We start from the raw sequence: 25,956 nt of genomic DNA on the forward strand, positions 1-25,956 counted from the left end.
TTCAGGTATATTCCTTGGACAATATGCTACAGATTTAAGTTTATATGTGGGGTTATAAATTCACAAGAATGTACTCTATAACTATCACATCAATTTACTTTACAGACTTGTTAGGTGACCTTGTTAAAGTCAGTAAGATGAATATTCCTATTTTATTTATTTTTTCTCTTTTTTTTAATTAAGGTATTATATGTGCACATACCTTACCAATCCCCACCCCCACCCCCATTCATGCCCTCCCTCCCCTATTTTATTCTTTATTTTCTTGAACTAGAAACTATATTTGTCACATCTATCTATATAAAAGCCTAAGCAACTCTTATGACCCGAACCACTGGAACAACTGGTCAACCAGCTGCTATGATATACACTGACCACCAGAGGACAGACGCTCTCCTCCTTTAAAAGGTAAAAGATGTGTTTTCTCCTTTTAAAGTTGTTCTCCACTTTACCTTGTCCTGCTTAGGATTTTATTTTAATAAAGAATGAACACCATGCTGAAGAATTTATAAAAGATTTTTAAAAAATTGTCCTCTGGAGTATCTTCAAATAATTAAAACAGTAACAACAAAAGTATCATGAATCAAAGAGGTGGATGGGTAGCATCGACAACTCTTGTCTCTTTCCCAGAACATTTCATTTTCCTAAGGATGATACTTTATTGCCTGGTCTAACTTTAATTGGTATCATTACAATACATATTCACAAATTGCAGAGAGGAGTAATCTAAAGGCTTGCTAGCTGATACAGAAGAAAGGACCGGATTAAAATTTTGCAGCAGATAATGCATAATTCAGAATTGTACGGATCAGAACGGTGCCAGATGTGCACCAGTGCTCAGTGAACACACCTACTCACAAGGAAAGGAGTGCAAGTGCACAGTCACTGTGTGTGCCAGGAGTCTGATAATTAAACATTGGCACCACCACTCCTCTCCACACACTCGGATTAAATGGTCAAGAACACTGCACCTAACAGACTATAATCTTATTTTTAAGATGTATATGAACAAAGACATTTTTTATTCCAGTGAAGTTCTGGAGGGTTTGGGGTGGGGTGGGGGGAGGGGGTCAGAAGGGGCAAAAAGGGGACATCCGTAATACTTTCGTCAATGAAAATAAATTAAAAAAAAAAAGAGATGAGACAATACTGGAACTGTATAAGGACCCTGAATTAGGAAGCATAGCTTATTTGAGGTTCATTCTACTATTTTCTTGACTATCACTGTTTCAGATTTAAGAATGAACAAATCAGCAGACTAATTCATGTAGCTCTGGAAATATTTAATTGGGTTGTTCAGCCAAATATTGTTCTTACAACAAGTACACGGTGACACAATGACAGCAGTGTGGTCTGGTAGAGGGGCCCTGCCTTTCTGTGGATGAGGGAAGCGGCTGACGCACCTTCCCTCCTTTCCGGAGAGGTTGCACTAGAATGGGCTCCAGGGGCCTCTCCATTGTTTACGTACACATGGTTGTAAGTCTGCTCTTCTTCTTGATAAATTCTTTCTACAGTAATTCTACTACAGAAGACAGAGTTACAGTTAAGTTTTGAGACAAATGTAGCCAAGTTACATTCTTGCTTTGAAGCTAGGTGTCTTTTATTTGGAGTGCTGCTTTAAAAAAGTTTATTGCAGTTTCTTGAGGGAAAGTCTTCCTGAAGTCGAAACTACAGATGACAAATAACTCTTTCAAGGACTTTGGAAAAATAAAAACTGACAAATTTAAAGTACTTAGCACATCATAGATATTCAATGTCAACTTTACCGTTTACAAGACACCAATGTGTGCCCAATATTCAGATTTGTCTACAAACTGGATTCCTTTATTTGCCATAACTTTTAAAAACACACACACACTAAACTAAGTATGAAACATGGGGTGGGGGGGGGGGCGCGGAATCAATGTAAGTAGACCAAATGACAACTGTAACAGCTGAGGTGCTGTTAAACTAACAATAATGTAATTCTCATGGTAACATGATAAAGATTAACAAAGGAACCGTCAAGCTATTTTAAAAAAAATGCCTAGAGGTCCTGTTCTAATAAATCAGTAACCTAGTCCAAAGTCTATCTTCTCCCCATAGCACAGTAAAAACAAAAATATCAGCAAGGAAATACAAATGGTTCTGGGAAAAGTAACAGCAAGTTATTCTGAACTTATGATTTATAGTAAGAAATATGTATTTGGTTTTCGCCCCCAGTCCCTGACGAAAGGGCTCCTGAAACTTGTAAATTCCTAGGTGGTAAGAGCACAAGGAGCACCTTTTGCTGGAATGACTCAAATCTGGGTGAGCTCCTAAATGCTTCCTGCGATGGGGCTGTATTTAGAAGGTTAGCGTTTTCTGATACACATAGCCCGGGAAGCTGCTGCCCACAGGACTAGACTTTATGGATTCTCAGATGAAATGCAGTGTTTCAAATACACACCCTAGGTTTTACTGCCCTAGGACAAAGAAAAACAAAATCTCAGCAGTCTTTTCATCCCAGGAAGCAAATTCTAACAATCTTAGAAAAGCGTGAGATTTCTCATTGTATATTAACAGTAAATTCATTCTCTTCTGCTTTTGACATTGTCACTAGCTTAAAGGAAACACACACACACCCCTGTGCAACAGTGTCATGCAGTTTACAGTTGCTGAATCAACTGTCCCATAAACCACAACTGTCTCCTTTGGAAAGTTCAGATTTTCATACAGTGTGAGAAACCACAACCAAGTACAGCAGCGAAAGACAAAAATGGGTTGCAAAGTAGTCACCTATGTGAAAACTCATACCATGCTATTAAATTAAAAAAATGTTTATGGCAGCTTGGAAATTGTTTTAAAAATTAAAATACATTATTATTTGACCCAGAAATTTTAGACTTCTGAAAATGAAAACTGGTATAGTGCTCAAACTATAAACATAATGATGAACCCAAACTGCCGATGGTAGCCAAATTTAGAAACAACCTAAATGTCTGTAATAAGGAGCTAAGGACATCATGTCACATCCAAATAACTGAAATTAAGCAAGGTGACACAGATTTCCTTTTACTGATGTGGAAAGATACTGCAGAGGAAAAAAGGCAGGTCACACAACATAGGTTTGGTATGACTTAGCATGCATAAAATTATATGACCTTGTAAGGGAACTCCATGTATACATATTAAAAAGACAGATGTTTACTAAATCTTACTGTTGTTATAGATAGGTGATAGGATTTTAGATGAGTTATACTATTTTGTACTTTCTGTATTCTATAACCCAATTTTTCCTATAACTAGAAAAATAAAGTTGTTTTCAATTAAAATACACACATAACAATACTAAATATATCTTCTAAAAGAGCCCAATTATTGTTAACACACTGACATTTTATTTTTGGAATATTTAATTATGATGAAAAATAAATGATTACTAGGGGCCATTTGGCAACAAGTTTGCTTCACTGTTTCTCCATACTGTTGCTACTAGCTCATCAAATCCTTCTATGTGTTCGCTGGAAAAGTTCAAACACCAAAAATTTCAAGAAGAAATATATTAGTATTTACTCCCCTGCACTCAAATGCAACTTCCTAGCAGTCACAGTGGATAGGTAGGGGTTGGAGGAACCACAACAGAAAATTGTGCCCATTACACTCTCCACTCTCCCTAAGAAAGAGCCGCTACCCCAAACCCCCAAAACTATTCAAAACCACAACTGAAGAGCAGAGGATACTGTGGGTGCTCTCAAATGACAGCATTTGCTCTTTCCTGCTAGGTCTCTCAGGCACCCACGCCTGGGAATCCCACAACTTGCATCCCAATCTGAGCTCCATCACTGAGTAGCATTATCTCAACTGGTATAGCAGTTACCTCTGGAAAATGATAAATATGTCCGTAGTTAGCCTAGTACAAATGACCTTCTGGTGTTGGAAATGATGACCCAAGAAGAGTTAAAGTGAACTCCATGAAAAAACGCCACAAATTAAAGGATAAAGTGAAAACTCCATTCTAAGAAGGCCCAGAAAAGGCTCGCCAATAGAATGACAGCAGGACACTGTGATGAATGACAGTGCAGTAAAGCGACACCAGTGCAGAAGTACATAGAGTTGGGGAGAAACAGAAAGCAGACCTGAAATGGGAAGGAGGAAGCTGCTATTAGGGACAGCACACTATCAGAGGTCAGCTCAGAGGCATCATGCAGCTCTCATGTGGTTTAAAGATGAACTAAGGATCACATGCCACCCTCAGTTTTAGGATTTTATAAAATCTCGGAGGCAAATGGGTAAAAACTTACCTTGAAAAGGGTGTCTCGCTAGACTATTCCCAGAACACAGTGGAAAGAAGGGATGAACCTTGCCCAAAGAACTTTGCCCCGTAGGCATCAGAGATGGGATTAAAAGCTACAACCTTCTTGCTTTGGGAAGTTCACAAAGGCTGCCTTGTGTACCGGTAACTGTAACTCGGAGAACCTGACAATGTAAATCTGAGGTTAACTGGGCCAGTGGCAACAAATGTTCCAGTTATCTCCCCGAGGGCAGAGGACAAAAGGAGACGTGCCATTATTTAAAGCAAAGAATAAAATAAAAAAATTCCCAATGACTCTGAACTCTTAGGAAAGGAATAAATAAAACGCTGCGCCGGCTGCATCTAAATGTAGACACTGCATGTGGCGTTCGGACAGTTTTGAAAACAAAGCACTGCAATAAGTAAACATGGGCCCGGGACCTAGAAAAACCCACTGTCTGCTAAGAATATATAAAAATTATGTTGGGAATCAAATCCAAAGCTGTGGCTCCACTTTTAAGCGATTGCTCCTGTTCATGGTATGTGAAACTCTGTCATAGGAGGTGCTTAATAAACGAATCAGGGGGATGAATGATTGCACACCTAGTTTCCACAAGCTTTTTTCTTTTAAAAACTGCATTTTCCTGATTATATTAATATATATTCTTGTAGAGTTATTTGGAAGACATAAAAAAGTATAAAAATATAATAAAAATCACCTGTAGTTCCTATCCAGAAATAAATACTTTTTACATTTTTGGTACATTTCCCTTCACTTGTGTGTATGTACTACATTTACAAATTATGATCACAGTGTACATGTGGTTTGGGAGACAGCTTTTAAAACTTATATTCTGCCGAAACCGGTTTGGCTCAGTGGTAGAGCGTCAGTCTGCGGACTGAAAGGTCCCGGGTTCGATTCCGGTCAGGGGCATGTATGTTGGTTGCGGGCACATCCCCGGTAGGGGGTGTGCAAGAGGCAGCTGGTCGATGTTTCTCATCGACGTTTCTAGCTCTCTCTCTCTCTCTCTCTCCCTTCCTCTCTGTAAAAAAATCAATAAAATATATTAAAAAAACCAAAAAACCCCCCACAAACTTATATTCTAACCAATATCCTGTGCATTAAATATTCTTCCTCAATACTATATTTAGTGATTGCTGTATAGTTGTTCTACAACTTATTAAACAATTTCCCTGTCAGGCTATTTAAGTTGCTTTTAAGATTTTGCTACAATACATCATAATGCTATGATAAATGTACATACATAAACTTTCCCCCATCGCTCTGATTACTTCCTTCGAGTCAATGTCTGATATAATCACTGGGAGTTAATTTTTTAAGGTTCTTGCTTCACATTGATGAAGTTATTTCCACAAAGGCTTTACCACTGTATATATATACTCTACTAGCAGGACCCCATATTGTAAACAACAAATTATACTAAACTGCTATTTTTCTAAACAAGATACAGTGCATCTGGAATATGAGATAAATGATTAAAAAGAAAAGAAATTAAAGACCTAGAAACCTGGATGTGGAGAGAGTAGAGTGCCTGAAGAATGGCTGCTTTGTAATATACATATCCAACAGCAACTTGGGATTACTTCTCACAGGTGGCAAGATACCATGACCTTCCTGTGATATTACGCCCTATATATATAATATATATATATATATATATATATATATTAAAAAAAAAGACCTAGAAACCATAAAATGTGTGCAACAGAGGAAAGGTATTCTAATAATCTTTTCTTTTTAAAATGAACTTTTTTTGCAGTTATGGGCCACTACCGGATTCGCCTCAAGTGTGTTGGATGTCTACTGTAAACAATACAGGGACCTGCTGAAGAGGAACCACACAGATTAAAAGAAATGTCACTAGAGCCGAAACCGGTTTGGCTCAGTAGATAAGAGCGTCGGCCTGTGGACTGGAAGGTCCCAGGTTCGATTCCGGTCAGGGGCATGTACCTTGGTTGTGGGCACATCTGGGCACATCCCCAGTGGGAGGTGTGCAAGGGGCAGCTGACTGATGAGTCTCTCTCATCGATGTTTCTAACTCTCTATCCCCCTCTCTTCCTCTCTATAAAAAAATCAATAAGATATATTTTAAAAAAAGTAAAAATAAAAGAAATGTCACTAGAGAAGATTCCAAGTGAGTGAGCCAAGTGACAAATAGTTCCTAATGAGACCGGAGATGAGGGTGCTGGATTGTTAGAGAAGGCATTGTGGGTGAGGGAGTCAAGGGTTCTTCCCCTTTCCCAATTAAACTAGAGGCCCAGTGCACAAATTCGTGCAAGGGTGGGATCCTGCCGGTCAGCCTGATGGGGCCAACTTATTGTTCGGCTGGCCAGGGGGAAGGGACACTGGAGGCTGGTGGACTGGCCACACCCCTGACTGCAGTGGGAGGGCAATCAGGGGTGGGGCCAGCAAGGGGGAGAGGCTGAGGGCAGTTGGTGGGCCAGCCCCGCCCACTGGTCAAACTCCCAGTTGAGGGGATAATTTATTATACTGCCTTTTATTATACAGGATGTCAGCATGAAGAGTCCAAGAGGGAATGATATAACAAGAAATAATCAGAATTTTTGTGAAGTACAGAATCAATAGCTGGCTGTAATGCACAAATATTGAAAAGGAATTTGAAAAACACTGGGTAATCTTGCACTGTGGTGGGAATGCAGACTGATGTAACCACTGTGAAGAACAGTATGGAGTTTCCTCAAAAAACTGAAAATGGAACTCCCATTCGACCCAGTAATCCCACTCCTAGGAATATATCCTATGAAACCAGAAACACCAATCAGAAAGGAAATATGTACCCCTATGTTCATAGCAGCACAATTTACAATAGCTACGATTTGGAAACAGCCTAGGTGCCCATCAGCAGATGAATGGATCAAAAAACTATGGTATATCTACACAACGGAATACTATGCTGTCATAAAAAAGAAAGAATTCTTATCATTTGCAGCAACCTGGATGGAACTGGAGAACATCATGCTGAATGAAATAAGCCAGTCAATAAAAGAGAAACACCACATGACCTCACTCATTTATGGATAATAAAGAACATTATAAACTAATGAACAAAAAGATATATACAGAGACAGTAAAGCAACAAGCAGACTGTCAAATTACAGCAGGGAGGATAGGGAGATATGGGGGAGACAAGAGATCAACTGAAGGACTTGTATGCATGCGTATAAGTACAACCAATGGACACAAAAGTCTGGGGGGGAGGGCATGTATGGGTGTGGGGGGGCAGGCAATGGAAAGATATGTACACATATAATACCTTAATCAAAAAAATTATGTAGGAAAAAAAAAAAAACTAGGTAAGAAGATTACTAAAAAAAAAGCACTGGAATGCTTGGCTAAAGAGTTCAATTTAGTTACTACCTCAAGCAATCCATTGTCATGACCATGACTGCTATACCACAAACACCTTTTCACATCATTTTCTACGTCTGATTGGGAAACATTTTAAGTTTAGTATATGATATAAAGGTGCTGTCAGTTTCAGCAGTGTGCCATTTTTGCTATTTGGCAGTATCTGCATTAGGTAAATATTTTTACACACTTCAGAATGGAGAGAGAAAATAAGAGCATAAAAAAACAAATTAATTGATGGCAATCACCAAGCATTGGCCAATGCTCTCTTCAACTGCCTACAAAACTGCTGGAAATATGTCACCAGAGACTGGGAAGAAGACATCCCATATACATCAAGTCTATTGTGGACTTATGGTCACTGGATTCTGGTATAGGAGTGCTGTGTCACAGGTTGATCCAAAGCTACTTGTGTTTGAATCCTGGCTTTACCAATTACTATACATCTTCGAATGTCAATTTGACCATTACATGCTTATTGTTTTCTCTGAAGTGAAAGTAGGAAGTCAAATCACAAAACTGTATGTTACTGATATTAAGGGTAATAGTTGTTTTATTTTTCTACTTCACTGTTAAAACACCTCAGATTTTGGGGACTCTTCCCCCTCCCTACTTGGGAGTCCATTCTGTGGGACTCTTCCCCCTCCCTATGTAAGAGTCTGTACTTGTTCTTCAATAAATCTCCAACTTTGCTATACCAAAAAAACCCCCAAAAAACATAAAAACAAACAAAAAAAACAACTTCAGATTTTAATGCTAAAAAATTAACATTGTGTACACCCAGAAGAAAAAAAAATCTACTATCCCTAACATTTTGAGCCTAGTAAATAATGTGAGATTATTAGTATTTTTGATAAAAAGGTGAAAACTTAATGGAAAGGAAATTTGGAAAGAGGCAGAAAATATATACTGAAAATCTTTCAGTTGTAACATCGGGGTGTCTCTGTAAATGCTGTCTCCCACCACTCCACCTCCTCCAGTTAGTGCCCAGATAACATATCTTTTAGGTCAGAGCTCAAACATTACTTCAACTGGAAATCTCCCCGGGAACTCCCTAAGGTTTTTGGTTCTATAGAACTGCCCTGCAAGGATTACAACTGTACTTGTTGGAAGTACCCCACCCCCCACTCCTCAGTTAAGATTCTCTGCATTTTTGAACAATTGGTTTGTCATTTGGACTCTTCCTTTGGTTCTAAGTTTCAGAATGTATACAAGTATTAGAAGACATCAGTTGGAAGTCATCAATTCCATACAATAACAGACTGTTTAAAACAGCCTTAAGGGATAAAAAAATTCATTTTTAGAAGCCTATCAAGAAATCTCTTAGCAAATGTCTCAATGTGCATATTTTACTTTAAAAAGCATTCACATCCCAAAGTCATGCAATATTCCCTTAATTATAAAATCCAGTGTATCACTGTCTCAAAAATAATTCTGAACAATTTTACTACTTTGAGTATCTATTTGTTTTTAGAACAAGAGTGAGGTGTTTGGTTCATGTAAGCATCTGTAATGGTGCTGTTTGAGTTTCTGGAGAAACAGGGGACAGGAAATATATGAGGGCTGCAACATAAATGATAAGCTTGCTAAGGTACAGACCTTAGGACCTAGCATAGTGTGGGACACAAATTATGAGAATGAAGGGCTGAAGGACTGATCTTATGATAGAAATTGTATGTTTTTCAAGCATTACTTTTTTCTTTGGGAATTCCAATGAACACTAAGGATTTTTCTCCCAGAAATAAAATGCACAAATGTAAGACTTTACATATAATTTTAGGATCATGGATCCCAGGATTAAAAGTCCTGCACCAGACTGTAGTGAATTTATGCTATTGGAAGGAATTTAGAGACAGGACAGGCAGTTAGGGAATAAGAGTGGTCCACGGGAGAGAAATACATAGGTGAGGGCTTGGAGCTGCCAGAATGCTTATCTTACTTTTACCGAGGATAGAGAAAAGTCACACAAGATAAGGGGAAGGAGGAAGCATAGGGGATAGAGAAATGCAGCACGATAAGGGAAGAGGAAAAGGGGAACACCCGGTTGGGCTTTGAACTTTGAAACTGATACCCTGCAAAAGAGTGACCAATGAGGAAAACACGGGATCATAAAATGGGGAAGGGGTCCAATTAGAAGGAAGCTACATTGACAAAGAAATCCCAACTTTTAAAAACCTTAGACAAAGGGGCTTGGGTGGTTACTCCCATGGAAATCCCTTTTACATGGGAGTTCGTATTTGCTTCCAATAAATTCCCACACTTTTACCAACAAGTCCTTTTAGTCCTCAAATTTTATTCATCAAACTTCCTGAGACAAGAACCCACAGGAGAGTCTGCTGTGGAACCCCATATTACACTATGAAGTTTCTTGGTAAACAGCCATCTGGCTTCACCTACCAAAATGCCTATTGGGATGTGTACTTTTTTCCATTGAAACATATGCAGTTCCCAGGCAGGATGGGGTTATACTAGCATGCAGGGACATCAATGAGTCAAGTAACTTAGTAAATGTCTCTGGAGTTACCTCAGCACCAGATACTTGTCAGTGGTTAACACTTTCCTTCTCACCTTCAGGGGATTTCTTCTTGCTTACCAGTTTGTCCTATTGGTAGCGTATTCCCTATTGAACGGAAAAAGCCTGATGCTAAACCTGCACACACACTCCTTTGGGAAATGTGATCATTAAGTGCTGTATGGCTCTGAATTCCACATCCTGGTTCCTAAGAATTGGGTTTGTCCTTTGGCAACTAAGCAGCTCACACTTCTTTTATAGCCACTTCTGACATCTTTGTTTCATCTCTTTACCTTGATGGTGAACTCAAGAGGGCAAGGGCCATCTTTCTTAGTCCCTAGAACTGGACTCCTCAAGGGTTGCCCAAGAAATATTTCTGACCAACTCACAGACCAAAACACATTCCTTGTACATTGCAGTTATTACTATACTCACAGCTGTTTCATGTAAGTTCTTTCCTTAAAAAAAAATAAAAAATCTTTTATTGATTTTTTACAGAGAGGAAGGGAGAGAGAGAGAGCTAGAAACATCGACCACTTGCCTCCTGCACACCCCCTACTGGGGATGTGCCCGCAACCAAGGGACATGCCCTTGACCGCAATCAAACCTGGGACCTTTCAGTCCGCAGGCCGACGCTCTATCCACTGAGCCAAATGGGTTTCGGCTAAGTTCTTTCTTTATACATAACAGTATAAATGCCAGTTATCTTAAATGAACATTAAAATAAAATACAACTACCAGGGAGAAATTGCAGTTATGAAATAACAACATATGAAGTCTGCCATCATGAACAGTGCTCTGAAGCCAAAGTTGTGAGCAAAGGTTCTCAATGTGTCTGTCCAATAGATCACTTCTTCATAGTCCTCTCTTTATCTGTTTTTGAGAAGGAACTTTTCTAAGTAAAAAAAAGTAATTTTAAAGCTTATAGTTGTCTTTGTAACCAAATAGTATGCTTTGTTTAATTAAACTGATTATCCTTGCATCACCTCTCAATATCGAATACCCAATCTTTAAAAGGTTAATAGGAAAACAAGCATTTCTTACTCCGTTTTATTTTTTAGCTAATTATTTTCTTGTTTATTGTCCAAGAAAGGATAATGCTAAAACTTGAATTTAAACTACTAATATTCACCTTAACAATGTTTCAAAATGTTAGATATAAAAACAAGATACATTAAAATGGTAATATATTTATCAATTTTGCTTCAAACACTGCAGTTCAAACCCCTGCTCCATGAATAACTATTACACAAAAAACTATGTATATAAGGATTAACATTGTGAAAGCATTAACTCTCTCATTTAATCCTCTTAACTTATTATCTGGGAGGAACCACTCCTAACTATAATACTTGCTACTCCCTAGCTCAGCTAGCTCTCTGTGCTCTATTTGAAATGCACTTGTGTATCTGGTTGGTGATTACCCAGTTATCACACAAGATCCAGCCCAAGTCTCTTTTTCTTGATGAAGCCTTTCCTGAACCTTCTCCTTCCCGGTGGAATCAATCCTAGGCTTTTGTCTTTAAAGGAAATGTACTCATAATAAAGGTTTGTAGACTTGTTCCTGGTTTTTAAAATAAATGTATTTAAAAAATAGACAGAGATAACCTCCTTGACCACCAATAAGCATGAAGATAATAAAGTGAATATTTTTATTCCCATGTTTTTAAAGGTTAAGCCAGGCAGAAACTAGGTCCTAGCCTACACTGTGGACTGCAGAGAAGGGCAGGGACTGTTTTCAGAGAATAGAAGTTGGAAACCACAAAGCTTCTATTGCTGAGGCTGCACCGCCTATATTATTATTTTCAGAGGGTACATTTTGCTTTTTGCCCACTTTCTTTTGTGGGAGTCAAGGGGCTCCACTGTAGGATCTATGTGGTGAGATGTCTTCCCCTCTGCGGATCACTGAAGCATTCTATGAATACTCCCGTGTGTCCAGGCGCTAGGAGCTCCATTTTGTCAACAAGGTGAGGTTGACATTATCACTGGCTGGGTCACCACCCCTTAAATGCTGATAGCTGAATTAAACCTAACATCTGTCACTGGTATCAATGTTAAAGCAGACATTTCTTGGGCCCAAATGACTGTTTATACATCCAGAATTAGCCAGTGGAGCAAGGAAATAAAAGTACCAACTGGCCCCCTAGTTCACCAAGCCTTCAGATGCTTTCCTGCACCTGGGCTTTCTTTTATTATTTCTATTTTCAACCATTTGAAATTCTTGGCTTTTCTTGCCAAACTTAAGGCAAAATTCCGAAGTTCATTGTCAGCATTTTCTATTTCCTTCACATCCTCTATTGCTGATTCTAAGGGGTTGGGAACTTCTCATCTGTCTGTTTCCTAATCATAGGATGTGCCCCTTTTAGTTTAGGTTACAGCTCTCTTCTGTCACAGATTTCTTCTTTACAAAATAAACGCTAACATAAGCCAAATAGCTCTCTTTTGCTCAGTCATAGGAATTGTGCTCATAACACAAATATGTACTCAAAGTACTAAAATTGTTCAGAACTATTTTTGAGACAGTGATACATTGGATTTTACGATTAAGGGAATATTTCTCATTGCACAACTTCAAAATGCATGGGAATATTTTTTAAAACAAAATATGCCAATAGAGATATTTGGTAAAAGATTTCTTGGTAGCCTGCTAAAAATGTATTTTTCATCCCCAAAGCCTGTTTTAAAAATACTGTCATTGTGTGGAATTCCGGCTGCTGTCTTCTACAATACCTTGTGCATTCTGTAACTCAGAGCTAAAGGAAGCAGCCAACTGACAAAGCCAATTGTTCCAAGATGCAGAGGGCCTTAAAAACTACTTAAACACTGCCCTTAAAGCCACACCCCAGATGACTGCTTTGTGTTCTGTGAGGTTAACCCTTTCTAATACTTGCTCAAGGCTAAATCTAACCGGGGAAAATAAAATTCTTAGCAGACACAATGGGTGAAATCTGAGTCATGGAAAGATTGCAAGGCCAGGTCAAGGGCAGGGAATCACTTTTCCCCAATGCAGTCTGCTATGTGCACTTTCCCTCTACCCACTTGCAGATGATTTGCCTAAACATCAGGAAGAGGTTTATGAAGAATTTCTCTCATTTGTGAGCATGTCTCTCTTCATTATTTTAGGGGTACAGAATAAACACTAGCTAAGAGGCCACTACTGCATTAAAAAACACGCACACAACAAACCAACTTGGAGCTATGACTCAAATTAATTCTCTTCCTTACGGTATTAAGAGAATTAAGGGGTAGAAGCTAACAACCTCTTACAATTTAGAAAGTGATAAGGTAAGAGCACACAAGTCTCAAAGGTAGTGTCAATGGAAAATTTGGGTCACCATAGTGACCACAAATAATTTGCAAAAAGCAATGGCCAAAAGACTCCATGGGTAGGGATTACCCTATTAATCATGTTTAACCTTTTCAGCCATTATGCTGTTTTAAGAATCCATAATCATTAAATAAGCACGGAATGTAAAACTGCTTTCTCATCTAACCTAACAATTCATATTATTTAAAAAATGATGTTTGACCAAATATTTTTCTAGATATCATAGCCTGTTTAACATTATATCTGATGATACGATATTCCTTGAGTGTTTCAACTGTATCATGTACAATTATAATCAGGCTGTCCTAACTTATTCTATCAATATTAAGAGTCACTGCGATTTCTATAGTAGTTCAGTATATAATCAAAGTTAATAGATTTTTTATTACTGATGAGGGTCAGATGTGATAAATGACCTCAAATGTTCTCTTCAGAGGCTTAAAGACAAAGAACTCTAAGCAAGCACCAGCATCTTTTGCAAGGATACTTTAGGGGGCAGGGAAAATATTTATTTCCCAATAAAGTACAGAAGGTCTTTAACAGTTAAGAGTAAGGTTTCCTCCTGCCTGTCGCTGGCCCTCCCGGCCTGCTGTAACAATGAGGGTGCTGGTGAGATACTATGAACAGGGTCTGACCATACCTTCATGGGTAGGCTCTGGGTCAGGCGTAAGTGAGATGTCATCCAGCTCTCGCAGGCAGAGCCATTCTCCATCCATAGACACTCGGAATTTGCAAAGGTAGATGGTCTCCATGGCAGCCTGTGTGATCTTGTCAGTGGTGGGGGTAGGCATATCGGTTGGAGGCGTCAGAGCAGACATGATGACTCAGCTGGGACCACAGCACACACACACACACACCCCCGACAAAAATAAAACCTCCTCGCCAAAACCCCCCAAATCCAAGCTCTGGAACAAAGCTCTCAAGGGGTGCAGGAGGTTAAAAAAGAACACACACAAGGAACACTATCTTATGGTTTAAGAACCAACTGTTCAAGAAAAACAATTCTATACTATCTTTTCCCATAGACAGTTTCTACCACATAACAAAATAAAATTATGCTGTCTTCTCTCAGCTTCACTGCTTTTATCTTCCCTTCCCTACCCCGTCTTCTTCAGCTGAGCTATAGGCTTTAAATTCTGCACAGCGGATGCCACCTGAGCTGGCTTTAAAAAACTGGCCTCTGCATGTGTAAGTGAAAAATCCTCCTCTTTTGTGCAGAAAAAAAAAAAAGTACAAAAGGAAAAAAAAAATGAACAAAATTTTCAATTTAGCTTTAACAAAATCCTGAACTGCAGAATCACTTCCAGGATCTGCTCAGATGAGCCGAGATGCTGAGTTCTGACAGGATTGGTTGTGCGCAGTAAGCAGGGTGTTGACCAAAATGGCTGACTAATGAACTGAACTGAAAATCCAGGCTCATGTGACCAGCTGCTCTGAACGCAGGGCGAGCAATTCCCAGGATGCTTTATAGATGCTGCTGATGCAGGAAGAGCAATTAGGCTGCTTGCTCTCATCCTGCACAACCCACTTCCAGACTGTGCTAGTCAAACCGTGATCAGGCATAACACAATGCACAGATCCTCATCAATTCCCCTCACTTTAGGATAAAGGCTGGACAATTAACATAAGAGGCAGTTAGATTAATTTAACAAGCACATAGTCCACATCTCTTTTATCCTTATATATCTAGATATTAAAATTCTTTTTTATAATCTTTTTATTTTATTTTAAATATATTTTTATTAATTTCAGAGAGGGGAGAGAGATAGAAACATCAATGATGAGAGAGAATCATTGCATGCTCCCCAATGGAGATTGAGCCTGTAACCTGGGCATGTGCCCTTGACCGGAATTGAACCTGTGACCTGAGTCTGCAGGCTGATGCTCTATCCACTGAGCCAAACCAGCTAGGGCTAGATATTAAAATTCTTTACTCTGCTAAAGATAAAGCAGATTTTCAATTTAAATATTATACTCTCAGGCATTTGTCATTTCCTTCTCCAAAACACAAAAACCTGACATTTTACACTTGACAGAAATGCAAGAAAAAAAACCCTTGATGTTAAAAAGTAAAATCCTTCCTGATTAATGCCAATTTCACCTCCTATTAATACTTCTGTATTTACCAAGTTTATGTACTAAGCATGTACTGTGTTTCTAATCAGAAGATAAAACTATGTTACATTTTTTAAATTCTCCCATCCTAGAACACCCTAAGGACACATTTTCATATTCTCTTAAACCAGCCGACCAACTCACCCACTGACCCACATGCATATCTGTACTATCCAAGGAGACGTTTATACTGTATGTTGCTTTGTAGGCTACATAAATAACAAGGAGATAAGGGATGATAAAGATTTTCTTTGATAGTGTTCTGGATGATTGAAAACAAGATTTTTTGTTTTTTGTTTTTGTTTTTCTATTTAAGGATCTGGTTGTAAAGAAGAACATACAACTTTAAGAAATATATCCCAGCCGTAACTGGTTTGGTCCGTGGATAGAGCGTCGGCCTGCAGACTGAAGGGTCCCAGGTTCGATTCTGGTCAAGGGCATGTACCTGGGTTGCGGGCACATCCTTAATAGAGGACATGCAAGAGACAGCTGATCGATGTCTCTCTCCCTTCTTCTCTGTAAAAAATCAATAAAATACATTAAAAAAAAAAAAAAGAAATAGATCCCAAGATGATTGATTTCATTCTAGAGATTTATCAGAGGGATATCTTGATTTACTAATTTTTGAAAACTAAAAGAAAAAATTATCCTAGAACATTTCATAAATGCTTTATTCTAATGTGAGATTAAGGTCAGTGAAAAAATGCTAAGATCCAGATTCTGTAGGTAAACGAGCATTATATTGTTAGAGGAAGGTAAACTGGTATAATGTAAAAAATGTATATAAGTATATACATATTTAAAATTAGGAAGAAATTCCTTAAGTTAGTAAGGAAAATAAAATATTCCAGGTTTACTCATTTCTATTTAAATCTCTTTTAACATTATCCTACATCTGGACCCAGTGCTATTCATTCATTCATTCATTCATTCATTCATTCAATATTCACTGAGAGTACTCTAGGTTGCCAGGAAGCAATCCAGACAGTGGGTATGCAGTAGTAAGACAAGATCACCTTTGAGGATGCAAAATTTGCATATCCAAATACTGAGCACCAGCCTTCATTTAACACATGTAATTACAGTTTGATTTCTTTCTAGCTATACATTTACATATTAAAGCTGAAAGGGGATAGAGTTTCACTTTAAGCCATGCAATACCTCAAAACACAGTAAACATTCATGTAAAGTCTTATACTGAATAGTTCCTGGAACCACAATGCCAAACAGGCCTGGCTATTTGTATAGATGACATCAAGATTCTAGGTTACTGATACATTCTTAAAATACAGAACAGTGAATTCCTAAGTAAACCTGAATGCTTTGGGGTTGCCTGTAGTCTACCCATACCCCGATTCAGTCTGTCACAAACCACAACAAGCAATCCTTTTACTAACCAACCAATCTACTAACCTAGGGGTGTCGAACTCAATCAGAGAAGGGGCCAAAATCTAAAATCCAGCCTAAATCGCGGGCCGAATGGTTTACTGAACAGTCATAAACTGTCATTGTGATGGAAACGCAGTGGAGTGCAGTGATGACAGCGCGGTATGGGCCACATTGCAAGGCCTGGCGGGACGGATTTGGCCCGAGGGCCTTGTGTTTGACACATGTGTACCCCTGACTAGGGGATTCAGGTTGATTACAACATACCAGCAATAGAACATCCAGGTTAATAATCAGAGAAACTTGGTTACCTTTCCTTCCACAGGTCCTTCTCAAAAGTCAGCTAGAGGACACATGAAGGGAAGTCAAAAGCAACTAAAATTTTGCCAAGGAGAGAAAAACCTGCCCACACTGGGTTTTCCTTGAGTTTCCCAGATCTATCTGTCTGAGGAGGAATTAGCAGCCATTTCAGAAGATCTGTGGGTGGGCAGGAAAACCCATACTTCCACTATTAGTAATAACCTGTTCGTAGGTGAACACCTTTGAGTCTTCAGCATGAACATTTACTCACTGTCTCTAAGCAATGAATTTACTACAAAACAATCACTATTTGTAGACTAATAAAATAATTCTAAATATTGGTGAATACCATTTTTACATGTGAGTCCTTACAAGTACACATATTAGCTTAGAATATAAAGGCAATATTAAGTCATCAGTAAGTCATATAAACCTTGATCTTTTTTAAAAAATATATATTTTATTGATTTTTTTTGCCCCGCTCCCTCCCTCCCATACATACTCTCCTTCCCCAGAGTTTTATGTCCATTGGTTGTACTTATATGCATGTACACAAGTCCTTCGGTTGATCTATTATCTCCCCCAGATCTTCCTCCCCTCCTCACTGTAATTTGACAGTCTGCCTGGATCTTTTTTTCTTATATTCTCATTTTTCCTCATAAACATACTAATTACATAATGTAGTGAACTATTTTCTCATTTAATCCCACTTGTGAATAAAGGCACATATTTGTAAACAATTGTGAGGAGGGTTGGGGTAGTCTGTGGCCCTAAACAGAATTAATAGGCCTATGTGAAGTGCAAACCCAAGATCAGGAGCTAAGACTATGTTCTAGCTGTTCATGTAGCTCATCTTTTCCACATTACAGCTGATTCAAAGCAAACAAGATTCACATTTCAAACTTGGAAGTGACATTCCTTTTAAAGTATATTTACTCAGTTACTATTATGATATAAAGACTGATTTGTTATGCCCAAATGTCTCTGTTATAGAATATGGAAAAATTATTGCTTAAAGTAACAATCATTTATTAAATTTCTACTTTCTGTAGGAGGTTTTATAGATACTGTAAAAAAAATCCTCACAAGAATCCTGCAAAATAGATATTGATATGCCCTTTTTACATACAAGGAAACCAAAGGTAAGCCAGTGACTGGCCCAAGATCACACAATTAGTGAGGGGCAGATCTGGGATTTCAAACTGCTTGTGTGTTGATGCCCCAAAGTCCACGTTTCCTTCTATGCTTTGCAACTTTAGCGCTTCATCCCCAAAATTACATTTTTACGCAGGGAAAATAATAAGACACAAAGCAAAACCAACCAACCAAACAAAAAACAAAACAAAACAAAAAACAAACCATAGGCAAGGTCCTCATGAAATTTCCTAGACATGAATTTCAACAAATTTAAGATTTGAAAAAGAGGACATTTCTATCAGCTTTTACACTTTACACCTTAATGCTTCATAAACCATATATTCCATTTACTCACTCTTATACATTTAGCTCAGGTTTTTAATAAGTGGCATTTTCTGAGAAGCTGAGAACTCAGCATAGATCTTTCCTGCAGTGTGCAATCATTTCTAAATATGGCATAAATCATCTTATTTTTAAAATATTACTACAAATATACAGTTGCCTCAACAATAGATTTAGCTTCAGTTATCTTCTTTTTTTTTTTTAACTTGAAGAAAGGGTTTCATGTACTTTACAACCTTCTAAGCCTTTCACTCAACACCGTGTTTTCTAAGATTTATCCACACTGTAGGTGTGGTGGCTGTGGTTTATCCTTTTGGCTACTGTATTTTAAGGTAATATTCCACTATATGTATAAACAATTTTCTGATTCATTTCCATGCTAGTGAGCATTTGTTTTTTTATATATATATTTTTTCATTTTAAATGATATTATGTACTTTTCAGAAATAGATTTCTTGCAGGTATGCCAATTCTTCCAAAAGGTTTGAGGGTAAGAGACCATTTCACTTATTTCTTTTATAGTTACTTATCTCCTTTTACTTAGTTCCTATTCTGTAAATAATGGTGCTTCTTAAAATTTGTCACCCTTTGGAACTAAATCAGTCTGTAAATATCACAAGTTATGCTGCCCAAGGCTTCTTGTATCATAGTTTTAAAATTTAAGAAGAAAAACCTCATCTTCTCTCCCCCGCTCCCCACCCTTTTACTAGTTGCTATTAGCACAAAATGGTTTCCTTTGATAAATTATTGTGATAATGACATTGGTAGAAAGCCCAGATGTTTTGCTAAATTGTAAGATTATTCAATGGAATGCTCATGATTTATTCGCATAATCTAGTCCACCCTCCCTCTCACTTTCTTCTCTTTTTCGGACAAAAATCTATTATGTTTACCTCTGATGCTGTTAATATTTTTATAATTTTAGGTTTATACATTTGGTGGACTCAGTACTACTTAGTGGATATTAACCAAGGATGGTAATAAGTATTTTAAAATAGTTACAAATGAGAAGCTGGGTAACTATTTTGTTAGAAACAAACACCATCAGAAGTATTACAAAGCATAATCTTATTACTAGTTAAAATTAACCAGAATAAGTCCTGGCTGGTATGTCTCAGTTGGGCTTCATAATGTGCACCAAAAAGTTATTGGTTCAGTTCCCAGACGGGACACAAGCCTGGGTTACAGACTTGATCCCCAGTGGGGGCTGTGCAGGAGGCAGCTGATCGATGAGTCATTCTCATATATCAATGTTTCTCTCTCTCTTTCCCTTTCTATCTCTCTAAAAAATCATTTAAAAACCTTTAATTAGAAACACTTAACCAGAATAACACCAGAAATAACTATTACCTTAATAACTAAACCTGATTTCATGGCTAACGGGCAATGATTTAGAGATGTCCAGCTACCAACAACTTAGTAGATAATCTTGGAAAAGTTATCCTCTTGTCTCAATTTACCCAGTTATAAAATGAAACTAAATAACTAGCTGCACAAAGACCCTAGGCTTCAGGAGAACTTTGTTTGCTTTGCACACCATTACACATCAGCTTAAATAGGCCTACCGAATACCAGAGTCTCAATAGATCCTGGTTGGTATAGATACTGGTATGTAACTCTAAAATACTCCATATTCTTGCAGTGGTATTATTTCCACCCTCCCGTTTCACTTCAACCATGAAAACCAAGTTTTATAAAAGTAAGCTATATTTATTCCAGGTCATCCTAACACAGGCTTTATTCGTTTGTACCTGTCAGAATCATTCATGTAGCATGAATAAGGCACCTACTATATACTAGCCACTAGGAATATGAAGAAAGAACAAGGCAACAGACAAGAAAAAGACAATTACAGGTGTCTTAGGAATTCCTAAGTCCTTGGCACACAGATGGCTATTCCGCTTTGTTTTCATACGTAACTATTTTCTCTACCAAACTGGCGACTTGTGAATTTCACATTCATTCATTCACTCAATTTTAGCAAATAGGGCTTTGCTCAATAGAACAAGGAACTAGAGGGTTGCTGCTGCCTGAAAAGGAGTCTCTAATTTAGGACACGATTCCCGTTATGGGGAGGCAGGCTGAGGGAGCATGTGGACTCTGGAGTCAGAATGCTCACAGTGAGTCCTAGATCCCACCACTCAGAAGTTGAGAAACCTTGGCAACTTACTTGTTTCTGGGCCTGTTTCTTCACTGATGAAATAGGGATAGTAACTTAACTCAGAGTTAAATGAAGCAATGTAAGTAAAATGCTTAGCGTGGAGCTTGGCACAAAGTAAATGTCAGCATTATCATCATTATTAGTGCTTTTGTTTTCTAGAGTTGGGGGAGGAGGGGGCAAAAACCCTAATGTCACATGAAATGAAAATCAGTAAGGATGAATGTTCATGGGACTGTGACAGAGGAAAGTGAAAAGGAGATCTGATCAAAGGTACGCTGGGGCCTCTTTTGGGCTTTGAGGAAGGAAGAAGAGAAGGGTCAGAATTTTACCAGCATTCACATCAGACCAGATTTCTTAAGTTCATAAAAAGGCAAGGGAAGGAGATGAATGTCTGTGGGGAAGTCCTAACCAGATTCTAGAGGAAGAATTTCTCCTGCTTTTTGAGATGGGAGGAGGGATTAGAGAGGTCTCTTAATACTAATGCGTGGGGAACAAACCCCAGCCTGTAGGAACTCACCCCCACCCCAAATCAAGAAGTCAGAAGGGCCGAGGATGGACCTGACCTGGTGCTCCTAACTGGGGAGAGGGAGACTTCCTGTAACCTGGGATACTATCAACCGGAAAATCAGAGAGGCACAGAGGGTGATTCAAAAACACGAAAGATAACGCTGGTGATTCCCTCAATCTCTGGGGTAAAAACAATCCAGTGAGGATTTTAAAAAAATTAAAAACTTCCCTCAGAAACGTAACATCTTCAGATAGCGTGTAATTGTAAATTAGTAACTACCGGAGAACTGGAAGTGAGATTTCAGAATATTGAAATGCAGGTGGGTTGAGCGTCTGGCCACTGGTGGTCAGTGCGTGTCACAGTCACCGGTCGTTCTGCTGTTCGGTCAATTTGCATATTATGCTTTTATTATAGAGGATTATGCTTTGATTGGTGTATGGCCTACCAGATGACTGGGCACTTCACATTAGGCCTTTATTATATAGGATATACTGTAAGATTTTACAGACACAGTACACATCCCAAACCCAAAAAATCTTAGGCTACTCTTCTTGCACGCACTTTTGCTATTGTCATTAGTGTCTTTTAAATAAAGTTGGCTGTGACTCAGATGGTTAGGTGTTGTCACGGGCACCAAAAGGTTGCTGGTTCCATTTCCGGTCAGGGCTCATGCCTGGGTTGCAGCTCAATTCCCAGCAGGGGATGTGCAGGAGGCATCCCATACATGTTGGGTTCTCACATATGCTACACTCTTACATGGATGTTTTCCTCTCTCCCTCTTCCTTCTTCTCTCTCTAAAAGCAATAAAAAATCTTAAAAAAACAAACAAGCAAAATACAAAGTTTTTAAATTCAAAAGTAAATGTTAACTTTAAAATCTCTGAGTACAGGAAGGATTCCTAAAATAAAAAGAGAATGCCTTAATATAGGGTGGTGCAAAGTAGGTTTATAGTTGTAAAAACACAAAATAGTTTATTCTTGTATTATTATTAATTACTCTATTATTTTCCATATGAACTGTAAACCTACTTTTGCTCTACCCTGTATAATCTCTCAAAGTTATTATATTAACCAGAGTTAAAAACTGAGGGTTGAGTAGACAAATATTCATTGGATGAGTGCAAGTATTGTCCTGATAACAGAAATGGGAAGTCTTTTAAACACTGGTCTTAGTTGCTCAAATGGACAGTAGGGAGAGCTAGGGTTCTGGTATCAGGTACATCACAGAAAGCAATATTGCACTGACTACACGGCAGCGACAAGAAAGTATTTTTATTAATAAACAGGGTATTCCTTTTTCCAAATATGCGTGAGTTCTAAAGTACATATAAAAATAAAAGGTAAAAATAAAAACTCAGTGTAAAACAAGAACTACTTTAAGTCAATTTTATATTTGATTAAATATACAACAGTTATCTTTTACTAATCTGAAACGTCCTTGGTGAGTGACTGGTCTTTAAATGCAGTGGATGGAAGTGGGCCCTGGCTGGTGTGGCTCAGTTGGTTGGAGTGTTGTCCCATACACTGAAAGATGGCGGGTTCGATTCTGGTCATGTCACATACCCAGGATGCAGGTTTGATCTCGAGGTCAGGGTGCATGTGGGAGGCAACCAGTTCATGTTTCTTTCTCTCTCCCTTCCTTTCTCAAAAATAAGTGAAAAAGTATGAGGATTAAAAAGAATAAATAAACACTGTGGAAGTGGGACTCTGGCATTTTCCCAGTAATTTTTCTGAGCACTTACACACACACACACACCAATAAATTATTTCAGAAATAAAGATCATGAACAGCTATTAGAATTTTAATGCTAACAAACTGTGCCATATACCTACTGTTATTGTAGGGAGGAATCAAATAAAATCAACTGAAGTTGAAATTAATATCCACTAGTTATACTGGCCAACAGTTGAAAAATTCTTCCATTTCAAATGCTGTACCACAATCGTTATACAGCGTTAAAACGAACTGATAGGCCCAGCTGGTGTGGCTCAGTGGTTGAGCCTCAACACATGAACCAGGAGATCAGGGTTTGATTCCTGGTCAGGCACATGCCCAGGGTTGTGAGCTTAATCCCTTGTAGGGGGTATTGAGGAGGCAGCTAACCAGTGATTCTCTCTCATCATTGATGTTTCTACATCTCTCTCCCTTCCTTTCAGAAATCAATAAAAACATATTTAAAGAATAAACAGCTGAAGCCGGTTTGGCTCAGTGGTAGAGCGTCGGTCTGCGGACTGAAAGGTCCGAGGTTTGATTCCGGTCAAGGGCATGTACATTGGTTGCAGGCACATCCCCAGTAGGGGGTGTGCAAGAGGCAGCTGGTGGATGTTTCTCTCTCATGGACGTTTCTAGCTCTCTATCTCCCTTCCTCTCTATAAAAAAAATCAATAAAAAAAGAATAAACAATTATCTCTTATATAATAAAGAGGGAATATGAAAATTGACCCTCAGGCTGTAACAAAGATGGCAGCCCCCACGGGAGGGGGGGTGGGGATGGGGGTGGGGGTGTGGGGCTGGCTGCTCCACGCACCTGCCTGCCACAGTTCCTGCAGTCCCGTGGGGCAGGGTTGGCAGAAGGCTCCGAGGCTGCCTAGAGGCCAAGCCAAGCCGCGCCGCCCGGTGGTCCCACTTGAAAAGGCCAAGCCACCCGAGGTCCCAGATAAAGAAGCCACTGCGCTGGCCGCCGGCGCTATGGACCCATTCGGGCGTGTGGTGCTGAGTCCCGGGCCTCTAACCCACCGCCCTCCCACCTGGGTCTGAATCTTTTCCTTTGAGCAACGTTTTTCCATGCATGCGTGTACAAGTTCAGGGTTTTGTTTTGACCCCAGAGATTGAAGGAATCACCAGCGTTATCTTTCGTGTTTTTGAATCATCCTCTGTGCTTCTCTGATTTTTCGGTTGATAGTATCCCAGGTTATAGGAAGTCTCCCTCTCCCCAGAGTTCGGAGCACCAGCTCAGATCCATCCTCAGCCCTTCTTTACTGGGGGGTCGGGGGTGGGGGGAAGATCGTGAGTTCCTACAGGCTGGGGTTTGTTCCCCACGCATTAGCAGTGCCTTTGTTGTTGCTGTGTGTCCCAGTTTTAACTGGACAAATGCCTTGCAGTCCTGAGAAGAAGCTGCTCGGCGGTCCTGGATGCCAGCTTAGCAAAATCTTACAGGAAGACAATTCTGTCTGGGTTTGCTCAAATTTCCTCAGCCCCTACTCACCCCTCTGTAAAGGCGCATAACAAGTGAGGCCTTTAAATAAAAATCAGAGGTCTCCAGCAATGATGGGCCTCTCTCATCAGTCGTTTGGACTGGATGGCATTTGAGTATTTATCTAGGCACCATGACAGAAAAACACAAACTCAAGTCATGATCTCTGCTCTTAAATAATTCACAATCTTATTAAGCGAGTGGATGATAAAAGCACAGTAATGATGTCAGAATGTAAGGCAACAATACAGAGGAACAGAGGCTAGGGTGATTTTCCAACAATTAGTACAAAGAGTATGTGCTGTGAATTAAATTAAAAAAGTGTGGAAGTAGTTGCTTCATGAGTATGGCATCCTTTCCTATTTTAAAGGAAGCCGAGTTTCATGTGAACTGAGTACTATGCTATGATATCTGAGGCACAGGACAAGGGAGGCCCTAAGTGTACTATGCTTTGATATTTGAGTCATTCTTTATTGTTCAATGTGATTTATTTCTATACGCCTCAGTTTTGTAATAGTTAAATTACTAGAATAATACATCTTGCTATAAAATATTACTAGAAGATCAAATGATCAGGAGACATTTATTGTTATTTTCTATAAATGAACACAATCTCTGATATGCTAAAGTTATAGGTATTATAGAAATATTCAGATAGGGAGACCTACAGGCTTGATTACAAGTAAGGTTTACTATCACAACCTAAATTTACTGCTTAGAAAAAAAAAATCAGGAAGTCAACTCGAAACTGAACTAAATATAAGCCCTTAAAGGGCAAATGTAAATTGGATAAGCTTCACTATTACAAGAGAAACAAGAAAAAAATTCAGATGCAAGAATGAGAAGCACACTGAATCCACTCTAAGTTGCTGCCAAAGAAAAAGAATGGTATACTATGAAATTATCGATACTTAATTGTTCAAAGAGGATTTCCTAGAGTAGGTGGTGTATCAGTTAATTTTTTTTTTTTTTTTTAAATGTGAAGAGGTTAGCTAGATAAGAAAAAGGTATAAGGGTCCCAATTGCAGACGGTGCAGACTGGGCTGAAGCCCCCTCCCCCCAATGAATTTCGTGCACTGGGCCTCTAGTATGTATGTGTGTGTGTATATGTGTGTGTGTGTGTGTGTGTGTGTGTGTGTGTATATATATGTATATATATATATATATATATATATATATATATATATATATATATATATATATAAAAGCCTAACTGACCAGCTGACCGGTAGCTATGATGTGCAATGACCACCAGGGGGAAGACACTCAATGCAGGAGCTGCCAAGGGACAGTAACTTTACAGAGTGCCCTCTCATATTCTGAGACCCCGT

General features: G+C 38.8%; 1 protein-coding gene and 1 non-coding gene across 16 annotated transcripts in view; one reads left to right on the plus strand and one right to left on the minus strand.

The window, feature by feature from the left end:
• The window catches only part of RUFY3 (RUN and FYVE domain containing 3), a 66,000-nt gene that overhangs the window by 38,010 nt on the left and 2,034 nt on the right, over positions 1 to 25,956 (minus strand). Inside the window, exon 1 of one of the 15 annotated variants that reach the window (XM_045571892.1) lies at positions 14,124 to 14,916. The exons of 11 other annotated variants lie outside the window; for them this stretch is intronic. In XM_045571892.1, coding sequence (XP_045427848.1) covers positions 14,124 to 14,301 — 178 coding nt within the window. In that variant the 5' untranslated portion in view covers positions 14,302 to 14,916. Of the gene's footprint in view, positions 1 to 14,123; positions 14,917 to 25,956 lie in introns of those variants that run through there. 3 more of the 15 variants (XM_036414446.2, XM_036414524.2, XM_036414535.2) reach the window with 3 other exon arrangements.
• Positions 5,783 to 5,911, plus strand: LOC118710779. Its single transcript, XR_004985523.1, has one exon. It is a non-coding gene; the product is annotated as a small nucleolar RNA SNORA11 (small nucleolar RNA).

This window comes from Pipistrellus kuhlii, unplaced genomic scaffold (assembly GCF_014108245.1).
Source record: "Pipistrellus kuhlii isolate mPipKuh1 unplaced genomic scaffold, mPipKuh1.p scaffold_m20_p_1, whole genome shotgun sequence".
NCBI classification, from domain to species: domain Eukaryota; kingdom Metazoa; phylum Chordata; class Mammalia; order Chiroptera; family Vespertilionidae; genus Pipistrellus; species Pipistrellus kuhlii.